The 20,452-nt window shown below is 34.1% G+C and overlaps 1 protein-coding gene across 7 annotated transcripts in view; it reads right to left on the bottom strand.

Annotated features, from left to right (window-relative positions):
- RICTOR (RPTOR independent companion of MTOR complex 2) overlaps positions 1-20,452 on the bottom strand; it is a 118,736-nt gene that overhangs the window by 40,791 nt on the left and 57,493 nt on the right. For 6 of the 7 annotated variants that reach the window (XM_082382152.1, XM_082382154.1, XM_082382151.1 and 3 more), the window contains 5 exons: positions 20,114-20,240; positions 16,587-16,756; positions 11,526-11,593; positions 8,557-8,624; positions 1,024-1,106 (listed from right to left, as the gene is read on the bottom strand). In XM_082382152.1, coding sequence (XP_082238278.1) covers positions 1,024-1,106; positions 8,557-8,624; positions 11,526-11,593; positions 16,587-16,756; positions 20,114-20,240 — 516 coding nt within the window. Of the gene's footprint in view, positions 1-1,023; positions 1,107-8,556; positions 8,625-11,525; positions 11,594-16,586; positions 16,757-20,113; positions 20,241-20,452 lie in introns of those variants that run through there. The other variant, XM_082382155.1, reaches the window with a different exon arrangement.

The following is a 20,452-nucleotide window of genomic DNA, read 5'->3' on the forward strand; positions in this document are numbered from 1 at the left end:
AATTTTTTAAATGTCCTATTCACAGATTAAAAAATTGATAAAAACAGAACTACTGTATTTTAGAAACCTACCATTATCAGGGCTATATTAGAGAAGAGATAACTACTGAATGCTTACTACATATACATGATGTAATCTTGTCAATAAATCTTTTATTATCCCCACTGTACACATGAAGAAATATATTTAAAGGTTAAAAATAATTTGCCCAAGGTCATGGAGCTATAAATAATAAAACCAGCAGTCAAACCTCAGTCGGCCAGACTCAAAGGACCATGTTCTTTCACCATTTACTGAGTAAGAAGTCAACTGAATTGGAACCTTTCCATCTATAATTACATCCTTCCATGGTCTAAATGCTTTTATTTTTAGTTCACATTTTAAGCAAGGCACCTCTAGCTAATATTTACTACTAATAATAAGAAACAAGGGGGCAAATTTTGTCCCTCTGAACAAAATTAAAACAAAAACATTGAAGAGGAAAAGGAAGAAGCACATGAAGAGTTAATTTTTTTCCTCTAATTTCAATTTGTTTTAGCTGTTTAATACAATTCCTATACACTAATAACTTAGGACTATGTCTAATAAATAAGTATATAAATACCCCAATTTTAATCAGAACCACTACTCATAACATATAAAAACACAAGTTAGAAGGCATAAGTTGCATAAATACTATATTTACTTTTTAAGTATATTTTTCTGTATTGCTTGAACCTTTTACAATGAGAATGCCCCTGTGTACTGTTTGCACTTTTTATTGAATAAAGCATAATTAATTTCACATTTTTAATCTAATTTTAATACAGCCATAGTTCCTAACAACAGCAGTGTTTCAAATGATTCATATTATATTCTTAGGGTTCAACTAAGTAGTAAATATTTATTCATGTATTTTTAAAATGCTCTGTGATACAGATTAACAATTCATGAGGAAAATGCATTACCTGAAATAAATTTTTTCCAATTAATTTCCTCCACTAAAACTCCACGAATGAAACAATCAGAATAACTTTTACCTACCCTTATTTCCATATTTGGAATGCAAAGTACTCCAATTAGGGACTGAATCCCAGAGTTTCCAGGCTTACATAAATTAATAATACCTAAAAAAGATAAAAAGAAAAAAAAATAACTGATCTGAATTTCAAAAAAATTTTCTATAGTAATGTATCCATAATACAAAACGTGACATTTTTCCAAGCTGAATTACACTATTACTTTATCATAATTGATAGTGTATTTCAAACATTCTCTGAACTTCCCAATTAGAGATTATCAATAATTTTATCCTTTACATTACTTCTTCTATTTGTTTCATACCCAAAAAGGTTTCATGAATCTGACTGCCTATTATTCCCATTTGCTGATGAGTGATTCTCAGGGATATTGGAGAGAATAAGACAATGTCTTGCTTATTTAACACTTTCTCAACCTAAATTGATAAACTTTGCTTGGCATTTGCCTTTTAAAAGTTTAAGTCTAAAACTTAACGAATGCACAGAAGAGTATAACCAACAAACTTCAAATAAACTGCATGGATCAAAATATTAAGTGAGAGAATGTACTCAAACAATTTTAAACATATTAACACCATGTCACAAAAGAAGATATGTATCAGTAAGTAGCCAATAAACACATACAAAAGTGTTCAATATCATTAGTCACTGGGGAAATACAAATTACAGTCATAATAAGATACTGTCACGCACCCAATAGAGTGGCTGAAATTAAAAACTGATAACACCAGATGCTGGCAAGGATGTAGAGCAACTGGAACTCACATACCTACATGATAGGAGTATAAAATAGTGCTTCAGTATTTTGAGAAAAAGTCTTGCAGTTTCTCATAAAACTAAACATATATCCGGACTTCCCTGGTGGTGCAGTGGTTAAGAATCCGCCTGCCAATGCAGGGGACAGGGGTTCGAGCTCTGGTATGGGAAGATCCCACATGCCGTGGATCAACTAAGCCCGTGCGCCGCAACTACTGAGCCTGTGTTCTAAAGCCCACGAGCCACAACTACTGAGCCCGTGTGCCACAACTACTGAAGCCCACGCACCCTAGAGCCTACGTCACAACTACTGAGCCCACGCACCACAACTACTGAAGCCTGAACACTGCAACTACTAAGTCCGCGTGCTGCAACTAATGAAGACCATGCACCTAGGGCCCGTGCCCTGCAACAAGAGAAGCCACTGCAATGAGAAGCCTGCGCACTGCAAAGAAGAGTAGCCCCTGCTCGCCACAACTAGAGAAAGCCCACGTGCAGCAACGAAGACCCAACACAGCCAAAAAAAAACACCATATATCCACCCTGTGACTCAGCAGTTCTATTTGGTATTTACCCAAAAGGAAAGAAAGCTTATATCTGAAAAAAAATTTTACAATGCTGCTCACAGTAGCTCTATTTAGAATGGTCAAAACTGGAAACAGGTCAGGTATTCACTAACAGGAGGAAGGCTAAAAACACAGTGATATATTTACCCCGTGGAATACTACTCAGCAATAAAAAGGAACATATTACTGATATATACAACATGAATCAGGAGCATTTGCTGAGTGAAATCAGAATCATTAAGTTGACTGAAAAAAGCCTACACACAAAAGTATACATATACTATGATTCCACTTAAATGAAGTTTCAGAACAGGCAAAAATGATTTGTGATAAAAAATAAACAGAGTAGTGGTTGCTTCTTACAGGAGTGGGGTCATGGATTAACTAGGAAGGGACATGAGAGAACTTTCTGTGATGACAGTAATGTTCTATATCCTAAAAAGAGTTTGGATACACAGGTATAAGCATTTGTCAAAACTCATCAAATGGCAGACTCAAGATTTGTGCATTTCACTGTAAGGGGTAAATTTTACCTCAATCCCCCCCCCAAAAAAACCCTCAGAAACAAACAAAAATAACCAAATAAGAACCCTAAACAAATACTGAGCTTTAGGTAATAATGTGCATGCTGAAGTGTTTAGGAATCAGGAGCACTTAATTTTGCAACTTCTTTAAAATGCATTAGAATAACATGAGGACTGATGAATTCTCAGAGGACTAGCAGATGGGTAGATATGTAATAAAGCAAATAGAGCAAAATCTAAGTGGTAGGAGTATATGGTGTTCACTGTATAGTTTTTCTGTATAGTTGAAATTTTTGATAAAATGTTAGGGAAAACATTTTTAAAAAGTAAAGGAAAACATTTTTAAAAAGTCATATAGGATTCTGAAGTTCCCTGTTACTTCTAGCTAAGCACATATATTTATATTTATGAATAATATGTATCTTCTCTTTGCACTTTGGTTCAAAATTCAAATTAAAACATAATAGACAGACTTACTTAAAATACCAAAATAGTGTTTCTCAAACTTTGATGTCTGACAGTAATTTGAGAGATTATAGATTAAGATACAATGATCTGCAATCATAGTCTGCACTAATAGGGAAAACAGGCTATTGCAACTCAAGAAGAAACTGTGTTCTAAAAGTTCATTTTTCAGTCAGTTTTTTGGATTTTGAAATATATGATAGAAATAACATTACAAACATACAAAAGCTCATTTAACCCATACACAGTATCACAGAATCTAATACTATGTAGGAAATTATTTCTGTGAGAAAATGTTTTCAGAATTCTAACTTGAATAATATTCCAGTTCTTACTTCAATAGAAGGGAAGAACACTCCAACCTTTTAAGTTTCTAATGATGGATCAGTGCATTAAAGGACTCTAGGACAAACTGAAGCACAGTAGAAGAACGTTTAAGAGAAACAAGAGACTGGCAGAGGTTAGAGGTACAGTGACTGGAGAGCAGAGTCTACGGTAGAGAGAATGAGAAGACAGTAGCTAGGCTGTACTGGTGGTTAGAGTTGGATAGAATTCATTCTTGGGGGGACGAAAGAAACCACTCTAATGGCAAGGAAGCTGAAGAATGGTGAAGGACGGTAGCTGTAGCTACAGAAAATAAAGTTTTAAGTGATTTCTGAGGCAAGGGCACTGACAGTTAACCTTGGCAGGAGGACTGTGTTGGTTTTCTATGTTGAAAGAGTGTGTGGAGGCTAGTAAAGTATAAAAAACGATGTGTGATGGTTGAGCCCTCATAGAATCCTAGGTTGTCCATGAGGATAAGGGGAAATAGGCAGTCATGAGGTATAGCAAGGTTGGGATTTTTACCAAAATGTGAGAGGCCAGAGGAAGTCCTTGTACATATATTGGCTAGGGGCCAAGTCTATGGCTGGGATAGTCATTTTTATGGAAAAGATGTTAGCTGGTTACTTAAGTATACAGAAATGTTCAAGTAAATTTTCCTGTTCTATTTATTGCTATACTCCTCTGTATGCTATCCCTTAAATTATTCTGCAAAGTCAAGAAGGAAGAGGTTGGCTCCCCTGGTGGCGAAGTGGTTAAGAATCCACCTGCCAATGCAGGGGACATGGGTTCGAGCCCTGGTCTGGGAAGATCCCACACACCGCGTAGCAACTAAGCCCATGTGCCACAACTACTGAGCCTGTGCTCTACAGCCCGCAAGCCACAACTACTGAGCTCACGTGCCACAACTACTGAGGCCTGTGTGCCTAGAGCCCGTGCTCTACAACAAGAGAAGCCACCGCAATGAGAAGCCCGTGCACTGCAACAAGGAGTAGCCCCTGCTCACCACAACTAGAGAAAACCTGCATGCGGCAACGAAGAAAACGCAGCCAAAAATTAAATAAATAAATAAATTTAAAAAAAAAAAGAAGGAAGAGGTAATCATTAAAACAAAATAACACATTTAGTGGTGGTATTATTTTAAGAAAAATGTTTGCTTTTTATTCCATGGAAAGGTAAAATACATATAATCCCTATTCTCAAGAAATATTGGACTACTAGGCAATAGAAATAAAAGCAAAAATACGGTTTTCTCTGGGTATATGCCCAGGGGTGGGACTGCTGGGTCATATGGTAGTTCTATTTTTAGTTTTTTAAGGAACCTCCATACCATTCTCCACAGTGGCTGTACCAATTTACATTCCCATCAACAGTGCAAGAGGGTTCCCTTTTCTCCACTCCCTCTCCAGCATTTATTATTTGTAGACTTTTTAATGAGGGCTATTCTGATCGGTGTGAGGTGATACCTCATTGTAGTTTTGATTTGCATTTCTCCAATAATTAGTGACGTTGAGCATCTTTTCATGTGCTTTTTGGCCATCTGTATGTCTTCTTTGGGGAAATGTCTATTTAGATCTTCCACCCATTTTTTGATTGGGTTATCTGGTTTTCTGATACTGAACTGCATGAGCTGTTTATATATTTTGGAGATTAATCCCTTGTCGGTTGCTTCATTTGCAAATATTTTCCCCCTTTCTGAGGGCTGTCTTTTCATTTTGTTTATGGTTTCCTTTGCTGTGCAAACACTTTTAATTAGATTGCATTTATTTTTGTTTTTATTTTCATTACTCTAGGAGGTGGATCAAAAAAGATCTTGCTGTGATTTATGTCAAAGAGTGTTCTGCCTATGTTTTCCTCTAAGAGTTTTATAGTGTCCAGCATTACATTTAAGTCTTTAATCCATTTGGAGTTTATTTTTGTGTATGGTGTTAGGGAGTGTTCTAATTTCATTCTTTTACATGTAGCTGTCCAGCATGGGAAACCAGCACCACTTATTGAAGAGACTGTCTTTTCTCCATTGTATATTCTTGCCTCCTTTGTCATAGATTAATTGACCACAGGTGAGTGGGTTTATTTCTGGGCTTTCTGTCCTGTTCCACTGACCTATATTTCTGTTTTTATGCCAGTCCCATACTGTTTTGATGACTGTAGCTTTGTAGTATAGTCTGAAGTCAGGGAGCCTGATTCCTCCAGCTCCGTTTTTCTTTCTCAAGATTGCTTTGGCTATTCGGGTCTTTTATGTTTTCATGCAGATTTTGTGTTCTAGTTACGTGAAAAATGCCATTGGTAATTTGATAGGGATTGCACTGAATCTGTAGATTGCTTTGGGGAGTATAGGCATTTTCACAATACTGATTCTTCCAATCCAAGAACATGGTATATCTTCCCATCTGTTTGTGTCGTCTTTGATTTCTTTCATCAATATCTTACAGTTTTCTGAGTACAGGTCTTTTGCCTCTTTAGGTAGGTTTATTCTTAGGTATTTTATTCTTTATGTTGCGATGGTAAATGGGATTGTTTCCTTAATTTCTCTTTCTGATCTTTCATTGTTAGTGTAAAGGAATGCACCCCAATGTTCATTGCAGCACTATTTCCAATAGCCAGAACATGGAAGCAACCTAAACGTCCAACAACAGAGGAATGGATAAAGAAAACATGGTACACATATACAGTGGAACATTACCGGCAATAAAAAAAGAACAAAGTAATGCCATTTGCAGCAACAGGGATGAATCCAGAGATTATCATACTGAGTGAAGTAAGTCAGACACAGAAAGACAAATACATGATATCGCTTATATGTGGCATCTAGAAAAAAAAGGGGGGGTACAAATGAACTTACTTAAAAACAGAAGTAGAGTCATGGATGTAGAAAACAAACTTACGGTTACAAGGGGATAAGAGTGGGGGAGGGATAAACTGGGAGACTGGGACTGACATATACATACAACTATATATAAAATAGATAACTAATAATAACCTGCTGTATAGCACAGGGAATTCTACTCAATACTCTGTAATGGCCTACATGGGAAAAGAATCTAAAAAAAAAAAAAAAAGTGGATATATGTACAACTGATTCACTTCGCTGTACACCTGAAACTAACGCAATACTGTAAATCAACTATACTCCAATAAAAATTTTTAAAAAAGAAAAAAAAGAAAAGCAAAAATAAACAAATGGGACCTAATGAAACTTATAAGCTTTTGCACAGCAAAGGAAACCATAAACAAAATGAAAAGACAACCTATGGAGTGGAAGAAAATATTTGCAAATGAGGCAACCGACAAGGGATTAATTTCCAAAATATGCAAACAGTTCACACAACTCCATAACAAAAAAAACAAGCAACCCAATCAAAAAATGGACAGAAGACCTAAATAGACATTTCTCCCAAGAAGACATACAGATGGCCAATAGGCACATGAAAAGATGCTCAACATCACTAATTATTAGAGAGATGCAAACCAAAACTACAATGAGGTATCACCCCACACCAGTCAGAATGGCCATCATTAAAAAGTCTACAAATAATAAATGCTGGAGAGGTTGTGGAGAAATAGGAACCCTCCTACACTGTTGGTGGGAATGTAAATTGGTGTAGCCATTATGGAAAACAGTATGGAGGTTTCTTTAAAAAGTAAAAATAGAGTTACCACATGATCCTGCAATCCCATTCCTGGGCATATAACCAGAGAAAACTGTAATTTGAAAAGATACATGCAGACTGTCCTACAGAGTGAAGTAAGTCAGAAAGAGAAAAACAAATATTGTATATTAACGCATATATGTGGAATCTAGAAAAATGGTACAGATGAACTGGTTTGCAACGCAGAAATAGAGACAAAGATGTAGAGAACCAACATATGGACACCAAGGGGAGGAAAGCGGGGTGGGGGGGGATGAATTGGGAGAGGGACTGACATATATACACTAATATGTATAAAATAGATAACTAATAAGAACCTGCTATATAAAAAAATAAAATAAAATTCAAAAAAAAGCAAACATGAAAATAAATAAATAAATTTAAATAAATAAATAAATAAAAGATACATGCACCCCAATGTTCACTGCAGCACTATTTACAATAGCCAAGACATGGAAGCAATCTAAATGTCCATCGACAGATGAATGGATAAAGATGTGAGATACACACACACACACACACACACACACACACACACACAAAATGAAATATTACTTGGCCATAAAAAAGAATGAAATAATGCCATATGCAGCAACATGGATGGACCTAGAGATTATCATCATACTAAGTGAAGTTAAGTCAGACAGAGAAAGACAAATACCATACGATATCACTTATATGTGGAATCTAAAATATGATACAAATGGACTTATTTGTGAAACAGAAACAGAATCACAGACAGGGAAAACAAACTTATGGTTATCAAAGGGGAAAGGGAGTGGGGGAGCGATAAATTAGGAGTTTGGGATTTACAGATACACACTACTATATATAAAATAAACAACAAGGTCCTACTGTATAGTACAGTGAACTATATTCAACATCTTGTAATAAACCATAACGAAAAAGAATGTAATTTGGGACTACTAATGGCCTATCTTGCTTATTTGGTATTTATGACATTCTACATTATATTTTTAGGAACAAACTTTAGTTACATATTCAACTAACACTCTTAAAAATTTTTTTTGGTATAGATCTTGTTTAATTTTATTTTAATGCCCAGGTTATCATTAGCACATTGATTTACAAATGGTCAATTTTAAGACTTGTGTACAAACCCCTCTTCGTTCTAACAATAACATATAAAGATTAGGTTAACATCTAAAGCAGATGCTACAATAATAATTTAACATTTGAAAAAATAGCCAAGCTTTTCTTATTGGATGTTATAAAGCAGCACAGAGGAACTTACCTGCCCATGACCGGAATGTTGCTATGATTCCCATTTTACTTGCTAGAAACCTTGCTTCTCTGTCTTCTCTGTTCGGTGAGGTGGGGGGGAGGGGGTGGGGGTGGGGGGGGTCAAAGAAATTAAATGTTAAAATAAAAAGTGAGTTTTTCCTACCACTATATCAGAATAAGAGCTATCATTACTTAACATTTAAATATTTACATAGGAAATTCAACAATATATTAAAAGAAAATAAAGATCAGATCTACCTCAAAGCAAATTACCCAATTATGTACTGATCACGCCTCCCCCCATTTAAAATTCACAACATCTTTTAAAACAAATTATAAATTCTGCTTTCCCACTGAGTTCTACTTTTCCTGCTCTTTCTGAAAACTATTCTTAGGTAGGTAGCTCATTAACACCTTTAATTGAGCATTAGAGACAACACCAGCCTGCTTAATAAGCATCTCTGTCAAAAGACTGCCCCTTAGCAAAGAAAATTACCACATAAACTTCTTACTTTTACCACATGTATTCTCTTTACTTCAAAAATCTTGTCCCAAATTTATTTGAGCATTTCTACCAAGCAAGCTCAACAACTCAGATATTCACCGAGATATTATTAAATAACTAGATATTATTATTGATCCATTTCTAAGCTCATTCAGGTTGTTGGCAGAATTCACTTCCTTGGTGTTATACAACTGAAGTTTCTGTTTTCTTTCTGTCAGCTGGGGCCTACTACCAGCTACTTTCTTCTTTTATAACTGGTATCCAATCATCTCACTTGTTCCTTTCTATGTAATAGTTTATGACAATTAATTAACCAATAGTATTACTTACATTGTTAAACATTTTCCATATATGGTCTATGGCCAGTTTTAATACTTAATAGCAACCTTGTACTCTTTATTTATGCCACCTCAACCATCTCTACCCTGTCAACAGTCCATTTTTTTTCTGTGCCATCTTTTTTACTTCCCTAATGTTAAAGTTCTTAACAGTTGTGAGAATACAGAAATCCAGAGAACTGGGAAAGAAAAAAACAGAAGGGATAAAGAACAATGACAGAAAATCAAATTAAAGAATGGTAAGCAAGCAGATAGTTTACAAAAGAGAAATGCAACAGTTAAAAACATCCCCCACACGTACAAACCAACCACACTAAGCTCTGTTGTACTAATCAACATGACACTGTAACAGAAAGTAAAATGGGGAGGGGGGTTGGTGGAAGAAATGAGAATCAGACAACTGTGTGATTAAGCTTTTGGTGCTCCTTCTCTTAAAAATGTTTGTGACATACTTATACTGATTGCCTGGGAATCCAATCTCTAACCTATTTGATAAATTAGTAGTATTGTAAAAAAAAAACCCCACCCATTTCCTTATTCCCTAGCTATAATGTACCCATGCTCCAGAAACTGCCCATACTCCAGAAACTTAAGGAAAGCAAAGTATTGAACCAAACAGAAAAGAAAGGATTTTGGTGGAATGTACTCCCCCCTCCCCAACTCTAAAAAATATCCAGGTTCATCTCTTGCTTATCCTGGTAGGCAGAATTCTAAAAATGCCCCTATCCTCTCAAGATTCTAGGTCTTAATCCCTGGATCCCTGTGAATATATCATTGCCATGACTGTGATTATGTTTATGTTACATAGCCCAGCAGACCTTAACATAGGGAGATCATCTGGTAGGCTTGATCGAACTGGAGAGCTTTCTCTAGCTGGAGGCAGAAGAAAAAGTCAGAGAGATTCAAAGCACAAAGATTCAAGGAATTCCTGCTGTGTTTGAAGATGGAGAGTACCATGTGCCAGGAAAAGAGGGTGGCCATTAGAAGCTGAGAGTAGGCCCCAGTTGATAGTCAGCAAGAAAACAGGAACTTCAGTTGTACAAGAGCAAGGAAGTGAATTCTGCCAAAAATCTGAGTGAGCCTAGAAACAAATGGCTTCTTCACCAGAACCTCCAGATAAGAACCATGCCAGACCTCTGACCTACTGAATTGTGAACTAATAAACTGATGTTATTTTAAGCTGCTATATTTGTAGTGGTTTGTCATGCAGCAATAGAAAATGCATACATTCTTCATCAATAAAGAGCATGCCCAAGTGTCATAGGAGAAGCCAAGAAAGGGGCTTAAGAATCCCAATTCATAACTTAGTTAGCAAGAATAAGGTCTGAGAAGTCTTAAACAGAGAATGACTACTCTAATTTCTTAGCTCAGGTCATGATATGTTAGCATGCAATGAGTCCACAGTGATGGAGGTGATTAAAGATATGAAACCACTATTTTTAATTCAGGAGAAAAATGAAAAACAACAAAAATATGCCCATTTCACAATGTTCCCAAACTTAGTGAGGAATTTTAAAAACATACTATCTCTCAAAATAAGTGTTTCTACAATCCAACAATCCTACTATGCTACACCTGATAGCGTATTTATTGGAACTGTGTCATTGGCAAAATCTTCACAGACAGTACATTATTTGATCCATAAATCAATTTATATATAGTTATCCCAGGATACCTAGTGAACATGTGCATTTCTCTCCAAAAAGACTGAAAATTATCCTGCCTCATTTCTAGAAAATAATCTTTACTCTATCTCCTTTTACTTTCCTATGAACCTTACTCTCAAAATTCTACACAGTATATCTTTCTGCTTACTCAATTTAGGCCACTCTTCATTCTACTCACTATTAAATAATTCTTTAGTCTCTCAATGTAATTGCACTAAAAACATGTACAATAGAAAAATGATTAAAGATCTAGGTTTCTACTCCCACCTATCTTACATTTTTTATAATAAGAAACTAATTCCAAGTCTTTAAATTTCCCGAAGCTTACTTTTAATTTTTTAAACCACAGCTAATTATGAGAGAACTGTAACTCCATGAAATAGGAAATTTACTTAAACTCATTTTTCTCTGGCTCTACGTACAATCAGGCAAATCTAAAAGTTTTAACAGTAACACGCATGGTACTTACTTAAGCTGTCCTTCAGCTGTATCTGGACTATGTCTGTAGTGAAAATCAGTATAGGGTGCTAAAATTCGCTAATAAAAAGAAAAGGCAAAAAAAGAAGAAGAAAAAGAGTCCTTGTTATAAAATGTATTCTTCCTGTTAACAAGCTAAAATTAATTCCACTTCTCTGTATCTCTGACTGGGTACACTGCTTGAGAGACTTATTTCTTCAAACTCATCATCAAGGAATATATTTGAGTGATTTTTTTAAATGTACAAACTGAATTTTTGAACTTCTAAACTGACATTTAACATGCATATTAAGCAGTGCACAAACCATGAATGTGAGGTTTGATAGATTTTCTCAAACTAAGCACATTCCCTATAATCCTCAAAGCCTCCTTATTCTCCCCTTTGTTCTCACCCCAGGACTACTATCCTGATTTCTAACACTATGACTTGTTTTGCCTATTTTTGAACATTATTTAAATGTTTTTACTTTATAAATTACGTTCCCCTTTTTGTTACTAGTATAAAGAAATCCAAGTTATTTTTGTGTATTGTCCTTGTATTTAGCAACCCTGTTAGGCTCACTCATTTTAGAACTTAAACCACTGTTATCTCATTTACCAACCCCCCCACCCCCGCCTTGCGCTGACTGCATTACTGTGGCCTGAATTTTAATTTTAAAATAATTTAAAATACCTAAGACATTACAAATATTGTTTTTGACAATGAGTAGTCTTTTATATTTTGTCATGTGTACCTTTTTTGCCACCCTTCATTCCTTCCTGTATTTCCTTGTTTGTCTCGAATCATTTTCCTTTTAAGGATTCACTTTAACCTTCCTTTGAGTTTGTCTCATTTTTTAAAAAACAATAAATATTTATTATCTCACAACGTTTCTGTGAGTCAGGAATCTAGAAGAGTTCAGTTGTGCAGTTATGGCTCAGGGTGCCTCATAAAATTGTAGTCAAAATATTGGTCAGGGCTGCAGTCATCTCAAGGCTTGACTGAAGCTGTAGAATCTGCTTCAAGATGGTTTACTCACAACGTGCTAATTGTTGGCAAAAGGCCTCAGTTCTTTCCCACGTGTGCCTCACCAAAGCAGGATAGGCTGCTTTACTGTCTTCATGACATAAAGGCAAGGACTCCAAGAAAGAATAGTGTTTCTTTAAATTTCCTTGGGTCTTTTTTCTTTAGTCTAAAAAATCTTTTTTACCTTTGTTTTTGAAAGACATTTTCTCTGGGGTAGGTTGACATTATTTTCTTTCTGCACTCTAAAGATGCCATTCTACTGTCTTCTGGTTCCATTATTTCTGTTGGGAAATCAGCTGTCAGACTTGTTCCTTTGAAAGTAGAGTCTTTTTTCTCAAGCTGATTTTAAGATTTTTATTTATCTTGGTTTTCGACAACCTTACCATGATGTGCGTACATGTTGTTTTCTTTGTATTATCTTGAGCTTTTGAGCTTTATGAAGTTTCATCAGTTTTAGAAACAAAAGTTTTGACCACTCCTTCTTTGGATATTTGCTTCTGCTCATTTTCTCTCTCTTCTCCAAAGACAACAATTATGTTTTATCCTTTTTGTTCTGTTCATTTCCTTTCTCTTCCCCACCCCTCAATGTTTTACTTGATATTTTTATTGACTTTTCTTTCAACTTACTAATGATATCTTCTCATCCAAAATGGATTTTTAATTTCATTGAGTTCAGAATTTCAGGTTTTATATTTTTCTGTACTAGTTCCATTTGATTCATTTTGCACATTCCAATTATATGGTGAAATTCTCCATTATTTCATCTATTTTCTTCTTCTTTTTCTCCATTTTCCTTAACAAGTTAATCATGGTTGTTTTAAAGTCTTTTCCCTCTAGCTGTAATATCTGGATCACCTGTGGACATGCTTCTATGGAATTTCTTTTGAGTTTTCAGTTACATATTCATGTCTTTTTGTATGACACTCAATCAAATTTCTGACTGAATGTCAGACACTGTAAATTTTATTGAAGGTTCCAAGTTATGTTATCTCCCTCAGAGAAGGTTTATCCTTTCCTCTGTTAGTCAGGTAGATTAAAGGGACTGATGAGCTTATCCTAGTCACCAACTGAGTTAAATTGAGACTATGCTGCAATTTTGTTAAGATTTGAGTGTACCTTTGGTTTTCTTGTGTTTCTAAAGTATGGACCTCCAAAACTTTCAAGAGACTTTAGCTAGTTTTTTTTTTTTTTTCCTTAGCCGTGAGAAATTGGGGATTTTTTTCTACATACTTCATAAGTTTTGAACTTAGATCTTTAGGTACTCATCCAGAATTACTTCAGAATTTGGGACATGTCAAGAACAGGAAATCAGCTATGAAATACCCAGTTTGTCACTTGAATACTACATAACTGCCAAAAGCTGTTCTGATTTTTCAGGTCCCAGGAAAAGCGTACCTGGATTTTCAGCTTCTAATTATGTCCTGATCAGTAAGTGACCCCAGGGAAAAAAAGCAACTGCATATAATCAGTGTAAATTCACTACTTCTTAGAGGCCTTTCAACTTCTGCCCATGACCCCCCTTTGTGGGAGGCCTCTGTGTCCTATGCACTGGAGACCATAGCCTATTCCACTGTGTTTTCCTCAGTGGAAACATTTTAACTTCTGCTCTCCACAGATTCTTATTTCAGCAAACTTCTAGAAGGGTAAATCAGACTTGATCTGGGGACTTTTCACATCTCTAGGCTTGTCAACTCCACATACACATATGCCTGCCAAATAGTCTGGTCTTCTACCTAAGCCTAGGTCATATTCTTAACCTCTAGCCTGTGGCCTAAATCTACAGTGCCCCCAAGGGCATCTCTAGATTTTTCACTCCCTCTGGTCCTTATTGCTTTCACAGCTCTATACTGCTTTAAATATATGATTTCCATAATTATTCAACTTTTCTAGTTTTCCATAGCAGATGCTATGAACTACACTATCCTACTCTGAAGTATAAGTTTAAAAAATGTTGTTTTTAAAATTTATTATAAAAAATTAAAATTACAATTTTACAATCCTTACTGACTGCCTATTCTAATAACATTATCATATTAAATGTACCTTTTTTTTTCCTGTGTGAGGTCAAAATATATTACAGATTATAGAAATAGAAGCCAGGGTAAATTTTAAAAGGGATTTTTTTTTTTTTTTTTTTAACAGAAGAAAGATTTGGGCCTAACAAGACAGTAGCAATGAAAATAGTTCCTTTGTATGTGGAAAAGAAAAACCAAAGTTATCAAGTTAGAGTGAAAATTTATAAAACATAATTAATAAAAATGAGGATAATATTCTCATAACAGCAGACTCTAGGATGAAGATAATGATAAAGTAGAAGATGATGATAATGATTAATATCCAAGGCAATCAGTATTTATTGAATACTTATTATGTGCCAGGTACTAAATAAAACATTTATGTAGATTAGAATGAATATATGTAAAGCACCTGGAAATATTGCCTAACTCATTATAAGCTTTACAAGAGTGTTAGTTGCTGCTATTACCACTACTACTATTATTATTATAGTATTTATTCTTCACAATAATTAAGGTAAAAATCATGACTTTTATTTTACCTAGGAAAAAATGGGTCCAAGACAGGCTAATAACTTGCCCAAAATCATAAACCTAGTAGGTTACAGAACAAAAAACCAAAACCAGATCTGTATAGCCCAAAGTCTATGCTCTCAATCACTATGCTACTTTAGGGGGATCTTGTTAAGGAAAAAAAGAACGTCTGTGGCTTTAAAGAACTTATGCAAATATAGTCGTGTACTTAAATACCTACCATATTCTTTGAGGTTTTTTCATTTACACAAAGGCTTTACTAATCTGCTGTACAACTATATAGGAATAAAAAACAGGCCTATACACAATATCTTCCTTTACTGCTATCATCTCTCCAATCTTAAAACATCATTTTCTCCACTTGATAAAGAAAAAACTTAAATCGAAATACACTGTAAAATATCAAAAATGCCAGCTTATTCCCACTGGACTCCCATGAATAATGTATTTAAAATCACTTATTAAGGAGAATATTGTACTTAAATTTGTTAGTTAATGATACAGGCTAATGTCAATTTTATAATCTCAAAATATTTCTAGTAGCCCTAATAAAACCAGAACTATAACATTTAAGACAAGTTTCATAAAACGATTTAAACAGGCAAAGTAAGGAACAATAAATCTTTTATAATTTGCATAATTTCATACCCAAATAAAGCCTTGGTTTAAACTTACTCTGAATGATATCTGCAATGGACAACTATGTAATACATTCACACAAATAACCTATAAGAATACATTTTGTGGTAACTCCCTGGTGGTCCAGAGGTTAGGACTCCGTGCTCTTACTGCCGAGGGCGCAGGTTTAATCCCTGGTCAGGGGAACTAAGATCCCACAAGCCACGGGGCATGGCCAAAAATGAAGGGGAAAAAAAAAAGAATACAGTTTGTGATAATTCTGTTCCAACCTCTACTATATACTTTATTATAGAAAAAGGTATATGGTAGCCTTATTATTTTAGACCAACTGTAAAAAAAAAAAAAAAAAAACCTGAATTAGTAAAAAAAAAAAAAGAAATTGTAGAGCATTTTAAAAAAGATATGTCTTCTATTTCTTTCAATTATATATGGTCATTAGTTGCCAACAAGTGTCTCCAAGTTCAGAGAGTTTTAGCATGGTTTAATAAATAGTATATAATTAGCAGGAGCTATTCACACACAATTAACATACTATAGTCCTTAAAAAGAAATGGTCTTCTTAAATAAATACATAAATGTCTATGAAACCTTACTTGTGCTCTAATTTGCTCAGTCAAGTTTTCATAGATAATAAAAGAAAATAAACTTCACTTTACATGTTGATGAAATATTCTTGAGAATTTTTTCAATTCAGTCCAAATTGAATGAGCTATAAAATACTGCTGGGATAAGCCAATCTTATTAGTTAATTTAGGTTTAATAATTAATGCTGTGCTGCATATTAACTTTAAAATTTCAAAGTAAGAGTATGTATTTAAAGTCATATTTTAAAACTAGAAAAGAATATTAAAGTTCCTACCTCTAATTCTACATCAGCTCGTACATACTGTCGGGTCTTTGGATGATTAAGGAGGTGTAAAATTGTAGTAATGAGAGCCTCATTTATTCGACTTAATTGGCAATCGATCACATTTTTCAAGATGGTGTTTAGTCCACCTCGAAGGGCCACCACCTCTGGATTCTGAAGTGCTAAAATAAAAAAGAAAAACTTAATATATTATATAGGGGATAATTAATAAAATGTAATCAGAAAACTTGGATTTTAATACTTAATTTCCTTTCTGACTTGAAAAACTTTCTACTCAATGACATTTAAAAGGACACGTGGATAAATTACCTAATAAGAGTCACTGAATATACTTCCCAAAACTGATTTTTTTCCTTAATGTCTCTGAATTTTTTCATATCTTTTGTTCATGTTTTACTGAATGGTTCTTCTTTCCTATCAATTGCAAGGAGTTCTTTATATAGTGGGAGTATTAGCCTTTTATCTGTTTCAAATCTTTTATCTGATTTGTAATTTAACTTTAGATTTTAAACTCAGAAACTCCTCCCTTACTTCAAAGATCAGGCATTTTCTTTGAATGCACGCACACTCACATGTGTGTTTTAAATGAGTTCATGATTAACATTTCAGTTTTCAATCTCTCAGGAAATAGACTTTGGCTTAATATTGATAAACTCATTTTTTCCCAAATGTTTATTCAACTATCCCAGCATGCTTTCCAAACTGATTTTTATACTTTTGATATACTGAAGTCTTCTATATATCAGGGTCTGCAACCCTTGATTCTTTTTCATTTTTTTCTCTCTTAATAACCCAGCTTAAGTTTTTTCAAATATGAGAAAAAAATCTTTCCCTTCTCCTCCATTTAATCTTTTTCAAAAATGTTTCATAGTTGAATTTTTCCTGTTTATTCTAGTTGAACTTTAGATTTAGGTTTCTTCTCCATTTTTTCTAAATTGAGGTATAATTACTTACAGTAAAATACACAGATTTTAATGGTACAGTTCAGTAAGTTCTGAACAATATCTATACCCCTGTAACCAATACCTCAATCAAGGTATAGCACTTTCATCATCGTAGAAAGTTCCTCCACACCACTTTTCAATCAGTCCCCCTCCACAACAAAGGCAACAAATATTCTCATTTCTACCTATAGATTAGCTCTGCCTTCTTGAAAATCAATTAAACAAATTGAAAAGTATCCCCTAAACACACACACACATGTCTTCCACATTTCTTATTAAGTTTATTTGTTTTATATAGTTTTCTTGTCTACTTTGGAAATAGTACCATTTTTTTCCATTATATTTACTGATTATTGCTGAAACAAAATATATCTATTACATCTATATTTTCAGGTTTCCACTGTACCGAATTACTGAAGTTGTTCTTCAGTTGATTCAGAGTTTTCTAGACATATCATCTACAATGTATAATGTCTTCTTTCCAATATGTAAAACTCATTTATTATTTTGTCTTGCTAACCTGGTTAAAACATTAAGAGTTTTTAAAAGGATGTAGTATTTGTAGAGATCCACTATTAAGAATATGATTTGTGGACTTCCCTGGTGGCACAGTGGTTAAGAATCCGCCTGCCAATGCAGGGGACATGGGTTCGAGCCCTGGTCTGGGACGGTCCCACATGCCACCAAGCAACTAAGCCCGTGCGCCACAACTACTGAGCCTGTGCTCTAGAGCCCGTGAGTCACAACTACTGGGCTCACATGCCACAACTACCAAAGCCCATGTGCCTAGAGCCCATGCTCCACAACAAGAGAAGCCACTGCAATGAGAAGCCCGCGCACCGCAAGGAAGAGTAGCCCACACTCGTCGCACCTAGAGAAAACCCACGCACAGCAATGAAGACCCAATGCAGCCATAAATAAATAAATAAATAAACAAATTTATTTAAGAAAGAGTATGAGTGGTGATTTGAGATAAATCTTCTACAATGTTAACATAGTAGCATTCTAATTATTTCATTTTATGTATGCGTGTATTTGTGTGTATGTGCATATCTGTGTTTATATATATAAAATGCTAGTTTCATTTAAATTAAAATTGGTAAATTTCCACATTTTTAATGCTCTCAATTAGATTATACTATATGAGAATTATTTGTTCCTTGAAATAATTTTTTTAAGACAAAACTAACTGAGTCTTTTTGGAGGCAATTAATTCATCAAGTACTTCTATGGTTTTTGATCCATCATGTGTTCTACTCTTTTGAGTCAACTGGAAATTAAAATTTTCTCTGAAAACCCATTCATTTCAATAAGATTTTCAAATATATAAAAAAATTATCTCAATTTTTAAAACTCCTATTAATTCTCTTTCTCATTCTATTAATCTTTTGTTTCTCTTTTGCATTTTTTAAACAATAGTGTATGTTTGCCTGTGTCATTTTTTTCTTCTTCCATTAACAGAGATTAGATTAATCTATCTTGCTCTCTAAGACTCAGAACCATTATTGCTTTCCTCCTGCTTATGTTAAAATTTATTTTTTTTCTTCTTTTTCTATTTCTTGGGTTCACTCACTTATTTTCATTACTTTTTGCTTAATTATAAAAGCATCTTATAGTGAGAAGTTAACTCGAGTATACAACTTTCCAGGCATCCCATACATTGACATGTAGTCAAATTTTTATTATTTTTCAGAATTTCCTTAATCAAATTTCTGACTTTTTCTCTAAATCAACAGGTATTGTGGACAGTATTTTTAGACTCTCAATGATAAGGCTTGGCTCTTTTGTTTCTTTAAACTTTTGTTATTAATTTATTTATTATATCAAGAGTGAATGTAACCTATACCATTTCTGCTTTTGGTGGGGAAAAATATTATCTTCTCTTGTCATTAAAAATTATATTTGTTTGGTTATAAGTGAGGTTGAACTTTTAAAATACTTTGACCAGCCATGCATTTCTTTGAGAATTATTTATTTTTTTCCTACTGATCTGTATATTAAGTAAGTTCTTTACCTGTCATGGTAAAGAACTTATTTATTACATTTATTTTTTTCTTTGTTCTGGTACTGCATGTTTTCTTAGCTCCTTATAATAACATCTACAGCTGCTGAAATCTGTTTGATTTCTTTTGATAATTCAAAACTCCTTTTCCTTACGTGCTCAGATAGTCATCCATTCCCCTCCCCCATATTTTCCCCATTTAACTCTTAAATCCTTTTTCATTTAGAATTTTTTTTAATGTAGAGTGAACTGTTGTTTTGCACTCACATCAAGATACAGTGTGGTTAATTATTGTCTGAGAGCCAGACTTTAAGAGATTTTATTCTAATTACTAGAATCTGGACAATTCCTATATATTAAATTTCATGATGAGTAAAACTTTAAAATTTATAGAATTTTAATGTCACTTTGAAATTATTTATTTAAACAAGTCCACTACTTCCCTATCAGGAATGTCCTACTTTTTCATATCTTTTTACAATACCTAAAGAATTAATGTATTAAAGGCATTAAAAAGTGTTATATATTCTTTCTAAAATACTACATTTTCATTACTCAAAGAAAATTCTGACCTAGTTCACAGATAATGGCAATGCATGCTCGAACCATTCTATCTCTTTCTTGGAGTCCATCATTTCCAACTGCTATTAATGAGTTGGCCACAGAGCTAGGAAACAAGGAAGCATTCACAGTAATCATCTGTAACAGGGAGAAATCAGAAAAAGAAGTTACTTCATAATGCATTTTTAAAACCTATTTTATTCAGACTGAGGTGTTTAAGACTGTAGAATATTTATAAGATCCAGGCACTAATTTTAATCTTCTGCTTCAAATGAACATGTCAAAGGACTAATATAACTAATAATTGATGCAATAAATGTTAATAATCATTACCATGGAAAAAAGAGTTG

This window comes from Balaenoptera borealis, assembly GCF_965194805.1.
Source record: "Balaenoptera borealis genome assembly, chromosome: 2".
Lineage (NCBI taxonomy): Eukaryota > Metazoa > Chordata > Mammalia > Artiodactyla > Balaenopteridae > Balaenoptera > Balaenoptera borealis.